This window comes from Stenella coeruleoalba, assembly GCF_951394435.1.
Source record: "Stenella coeruleoalba genome assembly, chromosome: 4".
Taxonomy (NCBI): Eukaryota; Metazoa; Chordata; class Mammalia; order Artiodactyla; family Delphinidae; genus Stenella; species Stenella coeruleoalba.
In genome coordinates this window covers 26,875,077-26,896,445 of record NC_137149.1, presented here as the reverse complement: position 1 = coordinate 26,896,445, position 21,369 = coordinate 26,875,077, and the positions used below count along the sequence as shown (strand labels likewise).

General features: G+C 37.6%; 1 protein-coding gene and 1 pseudogene across 3 annotated transcripts in view; both read left to right on the top strand.

Annotated features, from left to right (window-relative positions):
• The window catches only part of ANK2 (ankyrin 2), a 680,317-nt gene that overhangs the window by 611,124 nt on the left and 47,824 nt on the right, over positions 1-21,369 (top strand). The window contains exons 24-27 of one of the 2 annotated variants that reach the window (XM_079919368.1): positions 4,470-4,572; positions 5,273-5,376; positions 18,873-19,097; positions 20,743-20,841. In XM_079919368.1, coding sequence (XP_079775494.1) covers positions 4,470-4,572; positions 5,273-5,376; positions 18,873-19,097; positions 20,743-20,841 — 531 coding nt within the window. The remainder of the gene's footprint in view (positions 1-4,469; positions 4,573-5,272; positions 5,377-18,872; positions 19,098-20,742; positions 20,842-21,369) is intronic. The other variant, XM_079919367.1, reaches the window with a different exon arrangement.
• Positions 15,634-16,466, top strand: LOC307186041 (ER membrane protein complex subunit 3-like; annotated as a pseudogene). The gene has a single exon. The product of its transcript is annotated as an ER membrane protein complex subunit 3-like (transcript).

Genomic DNA, 21,369 nt, shown 5'->3' with positions numbered 1-21,369 from the left:
AGAAAGATTTAGAACAATACTTTCTATAAGACAGGGGTCAGTGGTTAGAGGATTCTACCTAAACTGAATACTTCTCAGCTTGTAAAGACAGGAGATATGAAACATTGGAGACGTGAGCTGTTGTCCAGCTCCACACTTGCATTTCTAGAACACCAGATGTATTCATGCTCTCCAAGATGGAATTATAGTCAGTATCTCATTTTCATGATTGCAATGCAGTGTTTTATTTATTTTTTAAATTTTGCTTAGACAATTCAATATAAGTTACCTTTTTTCGGTAACCATTTTTTTCCTTTTCATTATTTCTTTATTTGGTGTGCTTTCAATAGTACCATGCCCAGGTAGGTATTACATAGCATGAAAACATGATTTTCCTGGATACATCCACATTTCCCTGCTCCCTGCTCAATGTATGTATGTGTGTGTGTGTGTGTGTGTGTGTGTGTGTGTCTGTCTGTCTTGGCAGGGGGTGCTTATATTCTAGAATTATGGATTTATTCTCAGATTAGGATTTTTATGTATTGAATATCTATTCAAGCTAGAAGGGTGAGTATTTTACTAGAATCAGTCTGTGACAGGCCCCAGGCCTGACTGTTTTAACGGTCACAGCTCCACCTTGTGGTTGATAAAACATTAGCATGGCTTCCCCAAAAGGAACCTAATTAGCCTATGTATAGTTGGAGATGATTAAAAAAAAAAATGATTCAGATGCCTAAAATGTACATGGATGCAGAAGAATAAAAATAGGTAAATTTTAATCACATTGAATAGAAACACAGTCAATTTGATTCGCTGGATTTTGTGTCCCTTTTATTTTATTATTACTCACAAATTAAAAATACTATTCAAATTCAATGCAAAACGCTAAATAACAATGAACCACAAAAGATTCTCCGTGTATTAAATCAGACACATTGACATTTTTGGATATTCACTTGCTCAGTAGGTTTGAAAACACCGTTCATTGGATGTCTAATAAATATTGCAGCTTCCTAAGATAGTAATTATTATACTTTTCTGTGGAATTACAGACTTTGATACCACCTAATATGTGTCCAGAAACCAGTTGTATCATGGTGAAAAAAGTATAAATTTAAGATCATAAAAAACTCTTGGCCTATCCCTTAGCTAAACAGCAAGTAAAAATTTACACTTTTATGGATATGTGCTATTGCAGATTTATTAACTGAACAGCACCACCTCTGACTTACTGGAAAAAAAAAAAAAGGCAACTCTGTTGCAAAATATATGAATTTGCTTGCACTGTTTTAAATCAGGGTAGGCAATTTCTGATCCAGAGACTTGAGTTATCCCAGACCTTTGTGCTGGTCATGATTCCTTTAGAGAGAATAATTTCTTTACTCTTGGAATATTCTTACTTCATATATTTCATTTAAGTAGATTCTATGACGTCATAGAAAAAAGATCAGTTAGAACTATAAACATTGATTAAATACCAATTAGCATTTTAGAAGGCAGTAAGCAGAGTGAACTAGAATAAAATCAGAGGATAGAGATATTTAGACATATAGTTTCAACTTATTCTCTCTCCCTCTGTCTCTCCAACTTTCCTCACTCTCTGTCTGCATCTTCTAATATCTTTTTCTCCCTACCCCAATCTCCTTTTTGTGGTCAGTCACTTTGTCTCTTTCTTTCCTTTCTTCTCCCCCTGTATTTCTTTCCTGTTGGGGCTCTAGGAAAGACAAAAAATAGCACCAACACCCCTTTGCTCCTGTTTCAAAACCAATTGAAAGATAGACCCAGGTATTGGGTAGATGGATATCAGTAATCCACCTTTATTTCTGATACACTGATTGCAGGATGTAGCTCTACATTCACAGCCAGATGAGCTCTTTATACCTCGTTCCTAAAGCAGACAGACATCCACCCAGTTGTGGTGCCTCCCTTAGAGTGGCCATTGAGACCTGGCTGCCTTTTTTTCAAAGTTTACACATTTACAGTGGTGGCAGCCACGTCACTGGGTCTTATTTGAGGTACCTTCTTTTTGCCATTCAAGTTGTTCCCATCCAAGCTAAATTTCCATTTCCCCTTTGAGACCTGTGTTTCTACTATTCCAGTGCTGCCTTTAAGGGTTAATCTACGTAGTGACGACGTCTCTACTTGCTGTTATGAGCAGGCATCTTTACTCCTTTACTCCAGTGCCTGTTGGTCCTTTAGTACTGTTCATTCATACGAATCTAGCACTTTTAAATGTGTAAAGTCACCATCTGGATCTTTGAATTTTAAAGCTGAGGATAGAGATTAAGTAATTAACAAATCTGAGCCCAGCAGAACTAATGGGGGCAGATGGTTGCGCCTGTAGACACCATATCATTTCAAGAGGTTGACCTCTCTACTGTTTGCCCTCTCTTGGCTCAATTCAAAACAAAATAAAGGATAATAGAATTTAAGAGCTGTTGATCTTAGTGCTGCCTGGTACAAAACAATACAAGTGCAGGAAAAAAAAAATGCTCAGTCCACTAATTGAGACAAGCTTTTGCTGAGATTAAAAACCCCTTTCCCCAATAATTTAATCACCTTCCCATCCTCAATTTCAAGGTCACACCAAGGTTGGTCACAGCAGCCTGTTTATGAAGCGCACCATCAAAATCTAACTGCACAGCTGTAAAAACAGCTATAATGTAAGCTGTTTCCAAGTGCCCGGACTAAAACCCCTGTGAATAGGTTTGCTAGGCGTTCAGGCTGCTCCTGCCTTGGCCGTGTCAGGAGCCTCAATCTTCCCCAAGAGCTTATATAACATAAAATAGTATATTGTCAAATTCTATTTAGATTTGATTTTATTATAAACACAGATTAATATAGGTGTAAAAACATAGGATCAATTAAATATTTATTTTATTTTTTATTGAAGTATATTTGATTATTTATTTATTTGGCCACACCATGTGGCATGTGGGATCTTAGTTCCCCAGCCAGAGATCCCAATGTCCCCTGCATTGGGAGCGTGGAGTCTTAACCACTGGACTGCCAGGGAAGTCCCAGGATCAGACAGTTAAACTTTTTTTGATTCATGTCACTTACCCTCTAATATTCGGCATTTACTTTGGGGGCATAAATCCTACAGCAGAATAGGAGAAAGCCCCAAATTACTATGATTATCTACCAAGTGATGATTTCCTCAAAAATAATTGAAGTTGGCAATATTGACACCTCATAAAGATGACAGTATATGGCTTACAAACTTAGCTATATTTGCAAAAGAAAATAGCTTCTGCTAATAAATATGCTAACTTGATGTTTAGTCCATAATTCTGTAGCGCTTCACTAGCCAAATACCTACTAGCTAAACGTAAATGAAACCTTGCTTCTATCAATATTGTGAAAGTTTGCATATCTCTTTATTTTCCCCTATGGGCTTTGGGCTAATATTTTGAATACAGATCTTTAATACTTGGACTAACATGTATAAAATATAGTTTATTTAAGTTATCAGTCTATTTGTCATTTGATTGCACAAATTGACTAGGAAGGAATGAAATTGCATCTATGCAAATGTCAAGGTTCACCAATTTCATTTGAGTATATAATTCAGAACTTTGAAATTCAGATTTATCAGAAGTGTAAAGCATTGATTATCAAGGCCTAAATCCCATTTTGAAGCCAAACCTCAGTTTTGGGTCAGTGTCTACTGGCAGTTCGTTTTCGTGCTGGCGGATGTGTGTGTTTTGTGGGTTGGTCTTGGAAACAGTTTCTTGTGCTCTTGCATCTCATTGCCACAGCAACCAGCACTCTGTGGTGCTTCACTCACCACACACAGGACATGCACGAGGAACAGTGCTGTCCTTTGAAATAGCATTGTCGGAAACACCAGGGACAAACAGGAGGGACACCACTTCCGCAGGAAACATGCATCTGGCCACAGTTCATCTCACTCTGTAGCTTCCAGGGGTGTGCACGAACATTCAGTCATTCACAGTTGGAGAGGAGGAAAAAGAGGCGTGGAGAGAAAGGAAAATGAGGAACCTGTGCTTTCATTTCATTCTCTCCAAGGGCTGTCTTATTCCCCTCCCCCGCCCCCTAACATTTTTCTTAGTTGCAGGGAGATTTACATTTAACACAGATTTAAACAATCTATCCTGGAATTATTTTCTGTGTGAATTTCTTATACTGGCAGTAAGTAAGCTACAGTTGTTGGTTTCAAACATTTCTGGGAAGAAAATGAATCAGATTAGGAGTATCAAATTTTATCTTCTGGATTCCCTTGTGCCCTTGCCATTGAGTGGTAGGAACCAGTCAAAAGATACGTTAGTTTAGCTGTGGGACAGAGAGGTACGGCAACACAGAGACCTGTGTTTCCTTCTTCCACGGTTGCGATTTATGTCCCCCTGGAAGTTGCACTGTTAGCTAATAGCACGCTTTTTTCACTCTCCTGCTCGGCTCGTCATTTCATCCTCCCAACCCTACTACTGCTGTTGGTATTTGACCATGACCTCCTGCCAACCTACCAGCCTTCGATCCTTCAGTTCCGACAGGTCTCACACCCTGAGCCATGCCTCATACCTGAGGGACAGTGCCATGATTGACGACACAGTTGTGATCCCCAGTCACCAGGTATGTGACTTTTTGCCTTCACATTTCTGCTTTCTGGAGAGCTTTTTAGCATTATCGGATGCCGGAAATGTCCAGAGGAAGTTTTTTAATCTAAAAAAAATTGTATTAATTCAGTTGATAATCTAGGATAAGGGATTTAAGAGTTTTTCTAAAACATAAAAAATGTTTGCTGCATTTTTCAGTGAGCAGAGTTTTTCTAAAATAACATACTGCTTGTTTCTTCAGCTATACTGGATTCTTCCGGGTGGACATTATATATAAAACTCAATTCCTTTATAAAATCTCTATTAAAGGAAAATGTAAGGTAGGATGCATTTAAGGTAAAAGATGAAAGGTACAGGTTAAAAATATGTCTCTCTATATTTAAAATTGTTTTCTATTAGAAAAGATATAGAATTTGTTATGGAATATTTTCATTTTAGATATAATTTTATCAGCTTTGGCTGGATATAGGAAGTAGATGAACACCTACTCTTTTCAAAGACAATTACAGAAATGTGATCCTATATCAATAATATAATTTAAATGGGAATGCATTATAAAGATACATTTTAAATGCCTTGGTCTTCTATCATATTTTTAAATGAGCATTTTTCCAGGTATTACCACTTTCCTGTCACGCCATTTTTTTAAAGTTCATTATATTTTAATTTAATTGAAGGAACGTCTTTTTATTAAATCCAGTGTTCTTTGTGTTTAGGTGTCAACTCTAGCCAAGGAGGCAGAAAGGAATTCTTATCGTCTAAGCTGGGGCACTGAGAACTTAGACAACGTGGCTCTTTCTTCCAGCCCTATTCATTCAGGGTAAGTAAATCAATATTATGCATCCAGATCGAGAGGTAAAAAGAGATGAGTGAAAATAACAGCTTTGTCCAGTAGCTTTAGCTGATGGCTAGCTTACAGGGGAAGTGACCTTTTTGAAAACTTGTCACTGCTTTATCCACCATCGACTCTATCCACACAAACAAACCAGCAAAAAGCGTCGAATTCAGCATAGAAGAACTGACCATTGTTTTCAAATAAGTCGTAGAATTGCGTCAGACAGCTTGCTAACTAACCAGAGTATACCAGTGGCCTCCTTACTGTTCACATTTTTGTCTTTAAGATGGCCTTGAAAAGAGGGGCAAGATCATTTGCTTTTTTGAAATTTCTGTTTACTAAGATTAACTGACTAGTTTCATAAATGCCTTTGCTTATGTTTTAATGCATTTAAAATCATGTTTACGGAAGTGTGAGTCATACAAATGTATAGAGGAGTTCACAAGCTGTTTGAAGTAGGGATATTCTAAAAAGGAAAATTTGAATGCAACCAGTCAGGTTCTCAGTTGTCTTTTAAAAGTCATCCAGATAATATATTTGCCACTACTTAAGAAATGCTGCCTATTTATATCAACTCATTAAAAAGTAGGGCTTTGAGTTAATAAGTTTAAACATTCTTAAAGATCATCTTAAGTTATAAGAATTCAATTATGTGGAATATACATTCCTTAAGGAGTTTTAAATTGTAAACTCTTCATGATTGCTTTTTTCCTTACATTTCAATGGTGTCAAGTTGTATAGTAATTTCATAATTACATATAAACTTTTAAGATGTTTTTATTTAATCACTTTTAATCCCTGCCATATTTTATCTAACTAAATATAATATTTTGATTTAAATTATTATCCCAAACTCTTTTTCCATAATCCCCAGAACTATTTTTAGTAGATTCTTTCTTGTTCTGATTATTCTAAAATATTCTCCTTTCAGGGATTTCCCTGGTGGTCCAGTGGGTAAGACTCCGTGCTCCCAGTGCAGGGGGCCCGGGGTTCGATCCCTGGTCAGGGAACTAGATCCCGTATGCTGCAACTAAGACCCAGAGCAGCCAAAATAAATAATTATAAAAAAAATATTCTCCTTTCAGGAAAGCATTCTAAGATATTGTAGTTAAAAATGTTGTACTTCTTAGCCTGATCTTCTGTTAAAGGCTCGGAGAATGAATATAAAATTAGTTATTGAAAATAATCATAATACTCTTCTTTGTTAAATAAGTAAAAGCTAGTCCTTGATGCAGGTGTTATTCAAGGGAATAAAAATCAATTAAAGCTCATCCAAATTTACTTACACATTTTTAAGTATAAAATAATTAAAATCTGACAGCTATAAACTACTCAAAAAGCATAACATTGCATTCTGCTACTAAGTTTTTCAACAATGATGAGAAGAAAAAAAAAAAAGAAAGTTGGACCTAGAGTGTTGATGGATAATAGTTCAGAATCTAGAAACCATAGTCTAGTATTTGAAGCCCATACCCAGCCTACAAAGTGACAAGATTATTTTAAGCAAAATGTAATTAACTATTAGTAACCGAATTTATAAAAGAGTCAAAGTGTTATGGTGGTATTTCAATTTCCAAAATAATTTACTTTATAAAAGGAATTTCTTAAAGAGTCTTAACTACTGAAGGGCAGTAAAATACTCAGATGACGTACATCAATATACATACCAATAGTATAAAACTAGATACATGTGTAAGTAATTAGAATTGATTACTTATGATGAAACAAGAGTATCCCGTGGTTAAAGTTTAATCACTCATTAAAATAAGGATCTTTAAAATCTTGGTCTCTAATAAATCAGTTTTTCTGTTAACTTCACACCTGATCACTGATGCTAATCCTCAATGCTGGCTGTACATTGGTGTCACCTGGGAGCTTTAAAAAATATTGATGCCTGGGCCCCAACTCAAATCAGTTACATCACAGTCTCTGTCACTGGGGCCTTGGCACTGGTATATTCTACAAGTACCAATAGAGCAGATATATATGTTTTATACAAACCGTTAGAAAGGAACAAAATTGCCTAATAAAAGTTTGACTTTAAGGGTGACTTAGGTAATTAACATATGACTAGTTACTTCAAATATTTTTTATCCTTTCCATTTACTTAAGTATTCATTCTTCACACACTGTTGAATTCTACAATGTATCAAACCTGTGCCAGGCACTAAGGAACATAGATGAGTAAAACCTAGCCACTACCTTTAAGAAACACACCTATGTGTTGTTATTTGAACTTGGAAGACAATCTCTGGAAGAGAGATAACATGATGGTTAAGAGTGTGTTTGGAATCAGATCAATCAGAATTCAGATCCTGGCCCTGACACTCAATATGTGACACTGGGCAAGTTGTATAAAATATATAAGTTTCAGTTTACTTACCTATAAGATGAATGTTATATTATGAATTCCATAGTGGAGCTTTAAGTATTCGACACTTCTTAAGTAGTTAGTATTTTGCCTAGAAAGAATAAGTACTCAATAGATTATAGTCATTAGTATTTATATAATCCCCATACACATTTTCCACATCTTTAACAAATTCCAAATCAGTGAAACAAAATGTATTCTGAATCCTCTAAATGACAATAACCAATGTGGTACAGTTCATAATGGCAGTGTTTGACTTATTATTTTTAATCAGGTAATCTATCATAAAGTTGTGTCTCTACTATAGTATTTGAATGAACACAGTGCAAAAGATGACTCTAAGAGGATGGGTAGTTACCATTGAAAACTCAATGATTCTGAGGGTGATGGTATTTGAAAGCTACCATGATATGAATGTATATGAATAAAATTCATAATATATCATGTAACAATGACATGTAATTTTATTCATTATACACCAGATTCCTGAGTAATAGTTTTTATATAGTTTTCAAGGAACTGAGTTTCTCTTTAATTAATTGGGTGAATTCCTAAGCCACTTCAAAATCTGCCCAAAATATAAGAAAAAAATAATTTTTGATAGGAGGGATAAAAAGTTAGCTTTTATATGCATATGCCACTAATTTGATGTATAATGTTCTATTAGATTAGATAAAGGGATTTTAGATTAATGGAAGACACAGCTTCTACCAATAAGCACTATTAGTGATTTTCTTTTACTTCTACTGTTTCCGATGACTAATGTCTGTCACTATAGGAGAATAGGTATCAGTGATTAAAAAGCCTGTTCTGACCAAGAGATACAGCCAATAGCTAGCAAAAGAAAGGCTGACAGTAATATTTTTGTTGTTGTTCTTGAAGAAGTTGCCTTACTGATTCACACTCTAACCAACAATTATTATTTCTACTATCCCAGTCATAATCACATCCAACACAAGGTTGGACAAGATTGAATTTGAATTTAATCTTCCCTATTTCATAAGTGCATAATGAATCAACAGATGTAAGGCACAAGTTCCTAGTGAGAGCTAGTTTTGTGACTCACTTGAAATATTATTTTGAAAGTCTTTATTTTTATACTTTTTTAATAACAGCCAAGTGCCAACAAATAAATGTCAATTCATGATGTTATACTACAAGATATGGTAACTAGAAGTCAATAAGAAAGTAATCTTTTAAAGGACTTCCTTTTCATAAAAACATGCTGAAGATGGTTCTGCTGTGAACCTAAAACTACTCTAAAAAATTTGTCTATTTTAAAAAAAAAAAAGTAAAGATGTTAGCTCAAATAGTGGAAGGTGATATTTGAAACTCAAGGAAGTTAAAGCTGTTTCTCATTTGACAACGTTAATATTTATCTAAGTACATATAGCGGTTAATTTAGCTGTTAGTGTATTTCAAACACTCCTTTTTTAAAAGGTACATGAAGGTAAATTCTTCTGGATGAAGAAAATTATTTTATAAGTAGCAAAGCCAGCCTTTTGTAAGGCTGTACCCAGCCTTTTGTAAGGCTGGGTTTCTGGTCCAAAGGATATGTATATCCATTTATATATCATCAGGTGTTGAAAACCCAAGTGAACTCTGTGAAAAACGTATGGAGTGTTTTGAGGAAGAGCAGACTCAGGTAGAAGAGGAGTGAAAGGCAGGACTGTAAAGTGGGATTCAACAATATGACCAGCGAGGAAGACAGCAATCCCCAAAACAGAGAGTGAAAGTCTTGAAAAAAGCACTAAGATTTTGTTTGCATAGTTTCTGTTACTTACTAGTAGGTAATTAATGTTACCTACTCTGCCTTATAGTTTATGCTATTGTGTGTCATTGGAGCTATTTTTTTTTAATTGTGCCTTTTCTGTTTGCATTTCTTCTGTAAGAGCCCAAAAGGTCATTACCATTATTTTGAAAGTATTAAAAGTATGAAAGAAAAGCTTTGGAGGCAAAACTATGTCCATCAAATCGAAAACTTTGAAACTCTCATTATAATGCCCTTTGATGCTTTGTAGCTTCTTGGACATTTAGATTTTAAGTGCCCACGTAAGCCAGAGTTGAATAAGGCTACAAATCCACGTTCCAGTGATTTTATAATATCCCAGTTCCCTAACCTGGGAGTTGCTACAGAGCCCCTGTACCTGGCTCTTCTCTCAGCATTTGCATAGAGCTGTATCTCATTTGTATTTCCATCTTTTTTTCAATGAATACGGTATTGGTATATAAATAATATATCTCAGTTGAAAGTCACTTCTGATTTCCTTCTTTATATTTCACGTTATCCATTCCTTCTCTGTGCTAAAGTATCTATTCTGTTGCAGCCGCACCTCTCCATGTCTTGATCGTGACAACAGCAGGTGAACTTCTGCATAATTCTTTCTCTGAACATGTTGCCTCTTCCTCTCCTCCTTTTGTCATTTCCTTCTGCATATACCCTGCCTCAGGATGCTTTAGTGTGACCATACCTAGCCAGAGAGAGAGAGAGAGAGAGAGAGAGAGAGAGAGAGGGAGAGAGAGAATGATGTATTTTATTCATATCATGGCCATATGGTATAGAGAAAGTGGGTATTTCTTATTTTATTGGAAATTAGGTAGGGTTGTACCAAAATGAATGTAGACCTAAAGTGAGAGCCTGTCTTGGTCATGGGTCTCCATATCTTAGCTTCTTTTGTGAGAACAAGTGCTACATAGAGCTGAAAAATGCTATTCCAGCAATTATGCAAATTGGTTGAGCTATTTTCAAGTTATAGTAAAGGTTGTGATTTTAAGTGTCACTTAGCAGAGGTTTTTTTTTTTTTTTTTTTAACTATATTCTAGGTGAACCAAGGGCTGAAAGTTTATTAATAGTGCATTTGCTTGCTAGTACTACTTTAAATGCAGCCTTTTGATATTTTACAAATTGTGCTGTAGAATGATTCCAGTGTTCTAAAGACATCCATTATTCTATTTCATTTTAATAAAGTTATTTTTAAAGGTTCTTATCAAACTGCTGATTATTATGTTTTATTTTACAGTCATCCATCATGATACTAAAGATTGTCTACAAATAAAACCGTTTTCAATTTTGAAAAATGTACATCCATTCTTTTACTTTTTTCTGAAATACACACTAAATATTATGTTTCTATACATGAACATAGTGAGTGATAAATATTTTGGTGATTTTAACAAGTTTGAGGCACTTTTTTCAAAGCTGTTTTTCATCAGTTTTTCAGTTCATGGAATTTCAAAGATTGGGAAGGAATTAAGGAAATTATAGAGGAGAAAGAGCTCATGATACGGTTTTCTCATAGTGCCCCAGAAATCAGATTTAAGGCCCTCTTGCTATGTATATGTGGATCACTGAAGCACCCTGATGACATTTTTTCCCCTATTTTCAATCAATAACTAACTTCAAATGCTGCAGTGTCCTCCCCGTCCCCACCCCATGGTCCTGGATGAATTAAAAGTAAACCTAAGGATTCATAACTTTTGGGGTGGAGGATATAGTCCTCAAAAGTGCAGAATCATTGTTTTCTGCTGCCTCCTCTGAAGCATGTACCTGTCTAGCTAATCAACTACATATTCCTAGGCAAGTCATCTGCATAATAATGGTGGATTGCTTTGGCTTTTATTCCTTTTAAATTGTGATAACATCGTATCTCACAATTTAGAAAACTTCAATAAGGGTTTCTAATTTGCATGATTGTTGAATTTCATTTGGAGAGTAAGATATACAGTTAAAACCGAGTATGTTACGTGATGTTTTTTGTCTGTACAGTCTGAAGTCAATGTTTAGTGCAGTATGTGTATACATTTTCTGCAAAACTGCTCCTTGACTGTTTTAACCATACAGCAAAAATAGTGTATATTTCTTGCAGGAGTAGCAGTTTATTTTCCAATTAGGAATGCTTCCAGAACATCTGAAATGGAATATTCCAATAGGTTGTCTAACCTAGTTAGAATTTTAACACCAGAAGGCCACCTTAGAGTTTAAGAATTTAATGTCTCTCATGTTATGGATGAGAAAACTGAAACCGAAAGATGTTAAGTGCCTTGCCCGAGGTTACAGCAATAATTCAAGACAGGGATGGATCTCTTGGTAGATCAGAGTTGTATCCAGGAAACAGCATGGTACTTGCTGCATTATCTTGTGCTCTGTGATAATAGTATTTTTATATCTTCTTTGAATAGTACAGTTCATAAACCAATGAAAACTCCATATTAAACTGCTTTAGCAAAGTTCCGGGTTCATTGTAGGTATTTAATAAACGTTAGTTTCTCTGTTTATTTTTTAGGTATTATATTATACTATAATTTTTAAGACATATAAAACCATATGGTGCCAGGAAAGGAAAATGATGGGAACAAGCATTTATTGAATTCTATATGCTTTACCCATACATGATTTAATCCTCACTCTGCCCTTAAGTGGTGCTATGATTATCCTTCATTGACAGATGAGGCTTTAGTCAGTGCTCACAAACAGTGGAGCTTAGCTTTAATCCATATACGATACCTCTGTGCATACTTAATTACATGTTTTTACTTCAACTCCTTTCATCTCCAACTGTTTATAGGCATTATCTTGTCCCATTTTTAATCTGGACATATGAGAAAATCATATTTACTTAATCAAACCTAGTATGTGAACTGATTCATATAATGACTCCCTCCTTTCCAACCTTTCACTTTTTCCTATGGTACCAAAAAAAGTAAATGGTCTTTTATAATCTGCTTTTAGCTTTTTGAAATTTTTTTTTAATTTTTATAAATTTATTTCATTTATTTATTTTTGGCCGCTTTGGGTCTTCGTTGCTGCATGAGGGCTTTCTCTAGTTGTGGCGAGCGGGGGCTACTCTTCGTAGTGGTGCATGGGCTTCTCATTGTGGTGGCTTCTCTTGTTGAGGAGCCGAGCTCTAGGCGCACGGGCTTCAGTAATTGTGGCACGCGGGCTCAGTAGTTGTGGCTCGCGGGCTCTGGAGTGCAGGCTCAGTAGTTGTGGCGCATGGGCTTAGTTGCTCCACGGCATATGGGGTCTTCCAAGACCAGGGCTCAAACCCGTGTCCCCTGAATTGGCAGGCAGATTCTTAACCACTGTACCACCAGGGATGTCCCTTGAAATTGTTTTATACATCACAAAATAACTATCCACTAATTCTGCTTCCTATCCAAATAGTGACACCTTTTGATTCTGATTTTTTAAATGAAAATGCTCAAATGCTAACCTAATTTTATATTACAAACTATTGGGATTAATGATTAGCATGTTGACTTTTATCTAAAAGATTTTTCATCAGCACTAGATATAATCTTGAATCATTATTTCTCTTATTCCCTCTTATTTGAAGAAAAGACTTCTTTTGGTATAGAGTTCTACATAGTCAGCTTTTTAATTGGTTGTTTATTCTGCAGTTACATTATTTGAGTCTGATTGGCTTAGGGTATTTTCTTGCTAAATTTGTAAACATTTTTATTAATTTTTACTATCAGTATTTAGCTCTTTCATGACTTCCAATGCTTTTGTTTCTTTCTTGATATCCTTCTGATTTACTTTCCTCTCCATCTCCCTCCCTCCCTCCCCACCCCTTTCTTTGTCTCTTTCTTTCTCTGTCTCTCTTGTCAAATAATTCCCTCAGTAGAGCTTGTTGCTTTTTGTTACTGTTGCATTTCCTTTAGTTATTTGATAAAGACACAAAAACTTGTTTTCATTGGAAATTTAATTTTTCTTTTCTCTGAATTATGCACATGGGCACCTAAATTTTTCCAATTTACTTTGTGTTCCAGTGCAGTACTTAAATATAATTTTCCAGATCTGTGATGACACCGAGACACATATAGTTAAACTTATCTACTTGCAGCTCCGGTCTTTAAGTTCTTTTATTTTCAAATCTTTGGTCTTTCTTCATCCTCTATCAAGGGAAATAAATATATTGGGTCTCTCATTTTGGAGCAGTAAAATACCTATAGAGGAATATTTAACATTGAGGTCGGTCCTTCTCAACTGTTCTGCTATTTTATGAGCTGAAATATCTGAGTGTAGTAATTTGAATGAGGTCTGACTGGATTGTTTGTCCAGGGACCAGAGAATTAAATAACCTTCTATTTTAGGCTTCTTCTCAATAAGAAATAAATATATACAGCTTCTCACAACTTACCATTTTCACTCTTCCATTCATTCACTGTTCAACAATTATTTATTAACTACCTACTATGTGCTCTATTTACATTGTGCTAGGCACTGAGGGGACACAGGAAGAAATATGGAGAACAAGGTCACTGTCATTGTGGCACTGATATGGCTTCTATATATGGTTTAATTCATTTCTCGTTGATCAGGAAAGTAAGTGATTCTGAGTAAGTGAAACCATCATGTGACATTTGGGGCTTAGACTGTGAGCATCTCGGCAGCAGCAACTACGTCTTTACTTTCTGTATTCTCGCTTGGTTCCTAGCAGGGCACCTAGTACTTACTAGGAGGGTAACAAATTGTTGCATGAAAAGGGGCGTGGAAATTATGGAGTAAATGAGAACAAAAGAGAATTTTAAAAAGATCAGTCAGGGCTTCCCTGGTGGCGTAGTGGTTGAGAGTCCGCCTGCCGATGCAGAGGACACGGGTTCGTGCCCCGGTCTGGGAAGATCCCACATGCCGCGGAGCGGCTGGGCCCATGAGCCATGGCCGCTGAGCCTGTGCGTCCGGAGCCTGTGCTCCGCAATGGGAGAGGCCACAACAGTGAGAGGCCTGCGTACCGCCAAAAAAAAAAAAAATCAGTCAATGACACAAAATCAGAGAAAGTAATCAAACATAGAGTTACTTTAACATTGTTACAGCCAAGAACATAGCTACTTCAATTCATTCCTTAGAGCAGCGGTCTCTAATGTTTTGGGCACCAGGGACCAGTTTCATGGAAGACAGTTTTTCCACAGACAGTGGTCAGGGGGATGGTTTTGGGATGATTCAAGTGCATTACATTTATTGTGCCCTTTATTTCTATTATTATTACATTGTAATATATAATGAAATAATTATACAACTCACCATAATGCTGACAGGAGGTGAAGCTCAGGCAGTAATGCGAGCGATGGGGGGGCGGGTGTAAATACAGATGAAGCTTCACTCATTTGCCTGCCACTCACCTCCTGCTGTGCGGCCTGGTTCCTAACAAGCCATGGACAGATACCTGTTCCTGGCCCAGGGGTTGGGGCCCCTTGCTTTATCCTGCACCTCTAGAAGATGTTCTAAATGGAGATGTTATATAGGCCCTAAGCCATCACTGGAATAAACATAGTGGAAATGTAACAGCATGTAACATGAATTGGGAAATTCCCTAAATGCCTTCACATGGTACAAATAGTATTGAAGATTGATAATATCAAGCAGATGTATTATATATAGTTCCTTACTGGTTTGAGTCCCTGTTCTTCACCAGTGCTGCTAGTATTCAAAAGATGAAACAAAATCAGAGAAAGTAGAGAAAGTCAGAAATGTAGCAATGAGTTTGGAACAGCACTGGTTGAAACTTAAGTCACTTTTTTCTAGTTTTTATAAAAATCAACATAAATATCATAGTCAAAAGAAAATAGTAAAATGGAAAAGAAACCTTTATAGTCATCTAGAAGCGTTACCAGTTCTCTCATTCTTTTGAGCAATAGTGCATTTTAAAAGGCAAATAGAAAATAATTTTTTAAGAATTCCTACTTAGTGGGCGGCCTGGCGGCCTGGCGGTGGGCAGGGCGCAAGGGCCGAGGCTGTGGTTTTGTCCCAGGCTCACCTGGCTGAGGGTCGTGAGAAGGCCCAGAGGCGAACTTGACGAGGAGCCCCGCAGCCCGCGCCCCGGTGAAGATCAACCCAGCTACAGCCGGCCAGGAGCCGGCTCTCTATGAAAATGGCAGGACCAGAGCTGCTGCTCGACTCCAACATCTGCCTCTGGGTGGTCCTGCCTATCGTTATCATCACCTTCTTCATGGGCATGATTTGCCACTACATGTCCATCCTGCTGCAGAGTGACAAGAAGCTCACCCAGGAACAAGTCTCTGACAGTCAAGTCCTAATTCGAAGCAGAGTCCTCAGGGAAAATGGAAAAAAATTCCCAAACAGTCTTTCCTGACACGAAAATATTACTTCAACAGCCCAGAGGATGGGTTTTTTCAAAAAACTAAAAGGAAGTTTGTGCCTCCTTCTCTTATGACTGATCCCACTATGCTCACCAACATGATGAAAGGCAATGTCACAAATGTCCTCCCTCTGATTCTTATTGGTGGATGGATCAACATGACATTTTCAGGCTTTGTCATAACCAAGGTCCTGTTTCCACGGACCCTCTGTTTTAAGCCTATGCTACAGCAAGAAATTGAACTACTCACATTAGATGCCTCCTGGGTGAGTTCTGCATCCTGGTATTTCCTCAATGTCTTTGGACTTTGGAGCATTTACTCTGTGATTTTGGGCCAAGATAATGCTGCTGTCCAGTCACGGCTAATGCAGGAACAGATGACTGGAGCAGCCATGGCCATGCTCGCAGACATCAATAGAGCTTTTAAGACAGAGTGGGAGGCTTTGGAGCTGACGGACCACCAGTGGGCACTAGATGGTGTCAGAAAGGAGCTCATGGCCAAAGACCTCCACTTCGAAGGCATGTTCAGAAAGGAATTACAGACTTCTATGTTTTTGAAGACGAAGCAGGGTTTAGCTGTGTCAGGAACTCGGAGTAGCGCTTAACCTTGTAACTTTTGTTTTGAGCTAGAGCCTCTCGGAATAAAAAGTGGGATGCATGAGCCGGCGGGTGTGCAGCAAGGATTGTCCTTGTCTGAGCCGGGTTCCCCTTTATGTTTGAAACCAGAGGAAACATTAGGAGTGTGTGCTGGGTGACTTGCCCAGAAACAGCTCTTTTTGAAATATTTTAAATTTTCCTTCTGGTGACTCTAGTAATAAAAGTAAGAGAGAGGGGGGGAACTCAAGCTAGTGATAATATATAAAACTTAGCAAAAATTCAGAAATTTCAAAAAAAGTGTTGTCAGTTAAACCTAATTATTATGTACAGTCATTCTGAATTCTAAACCACAGTAAACTCCTGTTTTCTTGGGATCCAAAAAAAAAAAAAAGCCTACTTAAACGCTAGTAATAAGAAAAGCAGCCAACATTTTCTCATTGTGATTTGATAAAGACCAGAAATATCCACACTTCAGGATTTAACTGTTGGTTATACTCCCCAGTTTGTGCCACATACTAAAAACTTAGAGGACTGGGTATGAATTGGTAGGTCTAGACCGGCTCCTGCACGTGGGAAGAAGTGTGTCGCCTCTTCTCATGGTCTCATCCTGCACGACCTGCTTCAGACAGGCAGTCTGGGCTCCTTCACATCCATTTGTATTACTAGCAACAGGGTTTCTGTTTAATAGCATGCTTAATGAGTTGTGTTCTGCTATAAAGAGGACGCTAAGGTATTTTTCCTTCACTTATCTAAAAATAACATAAATGTATTGTGTTTCTATCCCATAACTTACTTTGATGAAATATCTTTGAAATGTTTTACATGTTGTCATGGATGCAATGTCTAGGTGTGATGAATCTGGTATAGTTCTGTGCTGGTTAAGCTATCAGTAGATCCATAATACACCTGTATGGTGCTTTCCTCTTTCTGTTTTGGTATAAAAAGCTTGCAAATGCAAGGAGAATTGGGAAAGACAGTAATGTTATTTGTGTAAGGGTGTGCACACTGTGTGTGTCTTTGTGTCTATGTGTATGACCATCAGATTGCCTGGTTTAATTTTTGCTCCTTGACAAAGTGCGTGCTTCCAACGCTTTAATGAGTGTTACACTAACATAGTGAGAAGAACTCAAACTAAGCTGCAGAAACAGCCCAAAGGAAACAACTTCAAAGTTCAGACAAACCCTTTCTCTTGGTACACTTAAAATAAACAAACCAAGTCACCTTGGATCATTATTCCCCTATTTACAAGTAATTAGCTTGGCAAAAAAGGAGCAAAAATAATAGATGCCTTTACATTTCTAAATTACTACCTATGACTTTCCATATTCAATTTATTATAATTTGGGGAAAATCATGATGCACAGGTATCCTCCATTAGAATGAGCCCAGGTTTTCCCACTTCAAAACCCAGAATAGAGGGTATTTATAATCTTTGTTTCCTATCTACCCCTTCAATTAGAATGGTATAGTAGGGCTTCCCTGGTGGCACAGTGGTTGAGAGTCCGCCTGCCGATGCAGGGGACATGGGTTCATGCCCCGGTCCGGGAAGATCCCACATGCCGCGGAGCGGCTGGGCCTGTGAGCCATGGCCCCTGAGCCTGCGCGTCCAGAGCCTGTGCTCCGCGGCGGGAGAGGCCACGGCAGTGAGAGGCCCGCGTACTGCAAAAAAAAAAAAAAAGAAAGGTATAGCAGAGCGATTTCTACGTAAGAAGTGAAAAAGTGCATTTTAACCAGTAAATTGGTTCTATCCAAAACATTTGATTACTTTGCTTTTCCTCTTTTTTATTTTTAGAATGTAATGAGTTAAAAACGTGCATCCTGGGTAAGCCGATGTCAGAGCAGGATGCATGTACATGGGTTTGATCTTGGGAGAAGGCCTGTGAATTTTTTTGTCATAGAATTATACTAAAATGATCTGGACAAGATGTAATTTTTAAAAGTCAAGTTGAGTTTACTTAGAAAAGCTGCAATTTAGTCTTTCCCCTCTGCTCTATCCTTATATTATTTCAAAATATGGATTTTTCAGGACACACATAGAAGGAAGCAAAAGTATTTGCATTGATAACAAAAGGAAACTAATCAATATTCTTTACATAATTTCATTCTACTTTCTAAGTCAATTGGCTATATTTTTAATTTACAATTTATATTTAATATTACCATTATCCAAAAAATTAGAACTCTTCTTTAGCTACAGATCAAAAAATACAAAAATTAAAACAACAACCAAATTAAAATAAAGGCATTGGTATAAAGTAAAATAACTTTTAAGGGCAATTTTTGGCCACCATGCAAATAAATAAAAAAGAGATGTTTTAAGAACAGAGCATTATGGAAAAAAAATAACTTGACAAAGCTTGTTTATCTGCCATTGATATTTCTAAACACATCTAACCTTCTATTTTAATTTGTAGTTTCCTGGTTAGTTTTATGGTGGACGCCCGAGGTGGTGCCATGCGAGGATGCAGACACAATGGGCTCCGCATCATCATTCCGCCTCGGAAATGTACTGCCCCAACACGAGTCACCTGCCGACTGGTCAAACGCCATAGACTGGCGACAATGCCTCCAATGGTGGAAGGAGAAGGCCTGGCCAGTCGCCTGATTGAAGTCGGACCTTCGGGTGCTCAGTTCCTTGGGTAAGGGTTTCTGATAAACCTCCCACTTAGTCACCGATGAGCTTGTGTCCTCCACATGAAATCACTAGGATGGAATGGAAAAAGGTACGTCAAAACATTTTGAAAGAAGATTGGCCCCTATGAAATTTTTTTTAAGAATTGGAAGTAATGCCTCAATGCTTGACTCCACTTAAATGCCTCTTATTTTAAGGCATTAATGGATTAAACATTCAGGTTAACTGTTATTTACTCTTTCTCTTTGAATGTGATAGTAGGTGCTAGACTCCCAATATGAATAATCATGTTTTGGTCGATGGTAGGTATTTTTTTAATCTGAGATTTAAGTGGTGAAGTCATGGAGAAACAAATACAGTTGGCCCTTGAACAATGCAGGGGTTAGAGGTGCTGACCCTCCACACAGTCAAAACTTTGCATACACCTTAGAGTCGACTAAGGACCTGCCTTAGTGGGCCTGCCTAGTCATTCAAGGGTCAACTGTACTAGTCTATTCCAAATATAAAGTCCTGTGTAGTTACAAAACAGAATCATTATCTTCACTTTGGAGAGCAGTGTTCTTTATAGAACATCCAAAAATTTAGTCTATGTGATTTGTCTTTTCTGTTGTCAGAATTGCTACCTTGAGTCTTATAATTATACTGGCATTTTATTTAGGCATAGTATTCATTAAGAGAACCAAATCAAGAATAACTTTCGCCATGCTCATTTTAGCAATTTTGAGCAGAAATAAACATTTCTTCTCTCTTCTGTTTGTTTGTATGGCTGCTTATATTAAGTGGTATCTCAGTATGCCAAGAAGTGAGTAGCTACTGCTGAAAACTGACAAAACAATGAAGTTTTGGAGGGGGACAAGTTTCAAAATATTTTGAAACAAATCAATTGTATTTAAGTCTTGTCATATCAACCCTTTGTGCTCAAGAACTGGGAGAAAATCCTATTAATCGTGAACTCTTGCTTTGCCAGTGTCATACTGGGGAGAGGATTTCTTGCTTTAGAACTCAGGAAATGTTCTAAAGCCTTGTAATTTGGAGCAAACTGTTAACAGGTTGCTCCAAATTATGTTCACACGTGAAAAGGGGTGTGTCTGTATTTCCCAATTATGGAAACCACCCCCCATGTCCTATCAGACAGACCAGCGATTTAGAAGGAGCCTGTGAAGTTCTGGGTTGCATCAGAAGATGCCATTATGGTTGGAGTAATTCCCCAGTGGTTCCTTTCATTCTGTATGTACCAAGTCCTTTCCCCTCCCTCCTGTGCAGGTAGTTGTAGGCTTTTGAATACTCGTCACATCTGTTGAGGAATATCCATGAAAACTTCTGGCCTCGCTATGGAGTCAGAGTTTTTACTGTATCCCCAACAGCTCTGTCTTTCCAGTGGAGCATATTTTTTTTCTTTTTTGGCTCATGCCCTGGCAGTGAACCTAAGTAGGGACAGATCTGACCCCCATGCTCCCTCCTTCCACACGCCTCCATTGTACACTCTGGGTCTCTGTTCTTGCTCTTTGTGACCAATGGAGGGGGCAGAACCAAATGCAGTGTGAAACCAAACTTCACCCTGTTCATCAGCTGGTGACGCTGGGGTTCTGTGGAAAACAACACCTGAAGCTTACTTATGTTCTTTCTTTCACTGCTGCTTTGGATGTACTCAGTAAACTTCACCTGCCAACGGCTCCTCCCCCACTTAATGAGGGAGAAAGTTTGGTCAGCCGCATCCTTCAGCTGGGGCCTCCTGGAACCAAATTCCTTGGGTAGGAGTGACTTAAAACAAATTGATGGCTGCTGGCCCCCATTCTTCTCCTTCTTCTGCAATATGATTTCTCTTTTTGTCATTGTGCCCATGACATGTCCCTCTCTATGATTTAAATTCTGTATAACCTATCTTTAGTGGACCATTTCTGACCCTTGTGGTATGTGACTTTTATTTTCGAGTGATGTTTTTCTATCTTTTTCCTTAAAGTGCTGTGACCTTCATTTTCGTTTAAAGCATGAGATCTGCCTAGTTGTACTATGTGCTAGTTACGATGTGACTATGGTAAATTTGGAGTCTGTATCAAAGCAACCTGGACTGAAAAATCAAAAGCCTCTCTAAATTTTGAGAGTGACCTAAAAAGCAGTAGGGAAGTGCATGTTCTGGGTCCTGAATATAATAGGCATTGGACACAAATTGGGCTGCCTGCTGAGGTGCTCAATTAGGGCCACACTGTGTACACATGCCTATTGTTTTCTTGAATGGAGAAAATAGAAGGAAAAAAAATCCCATGAGTGCATGTCTTTCT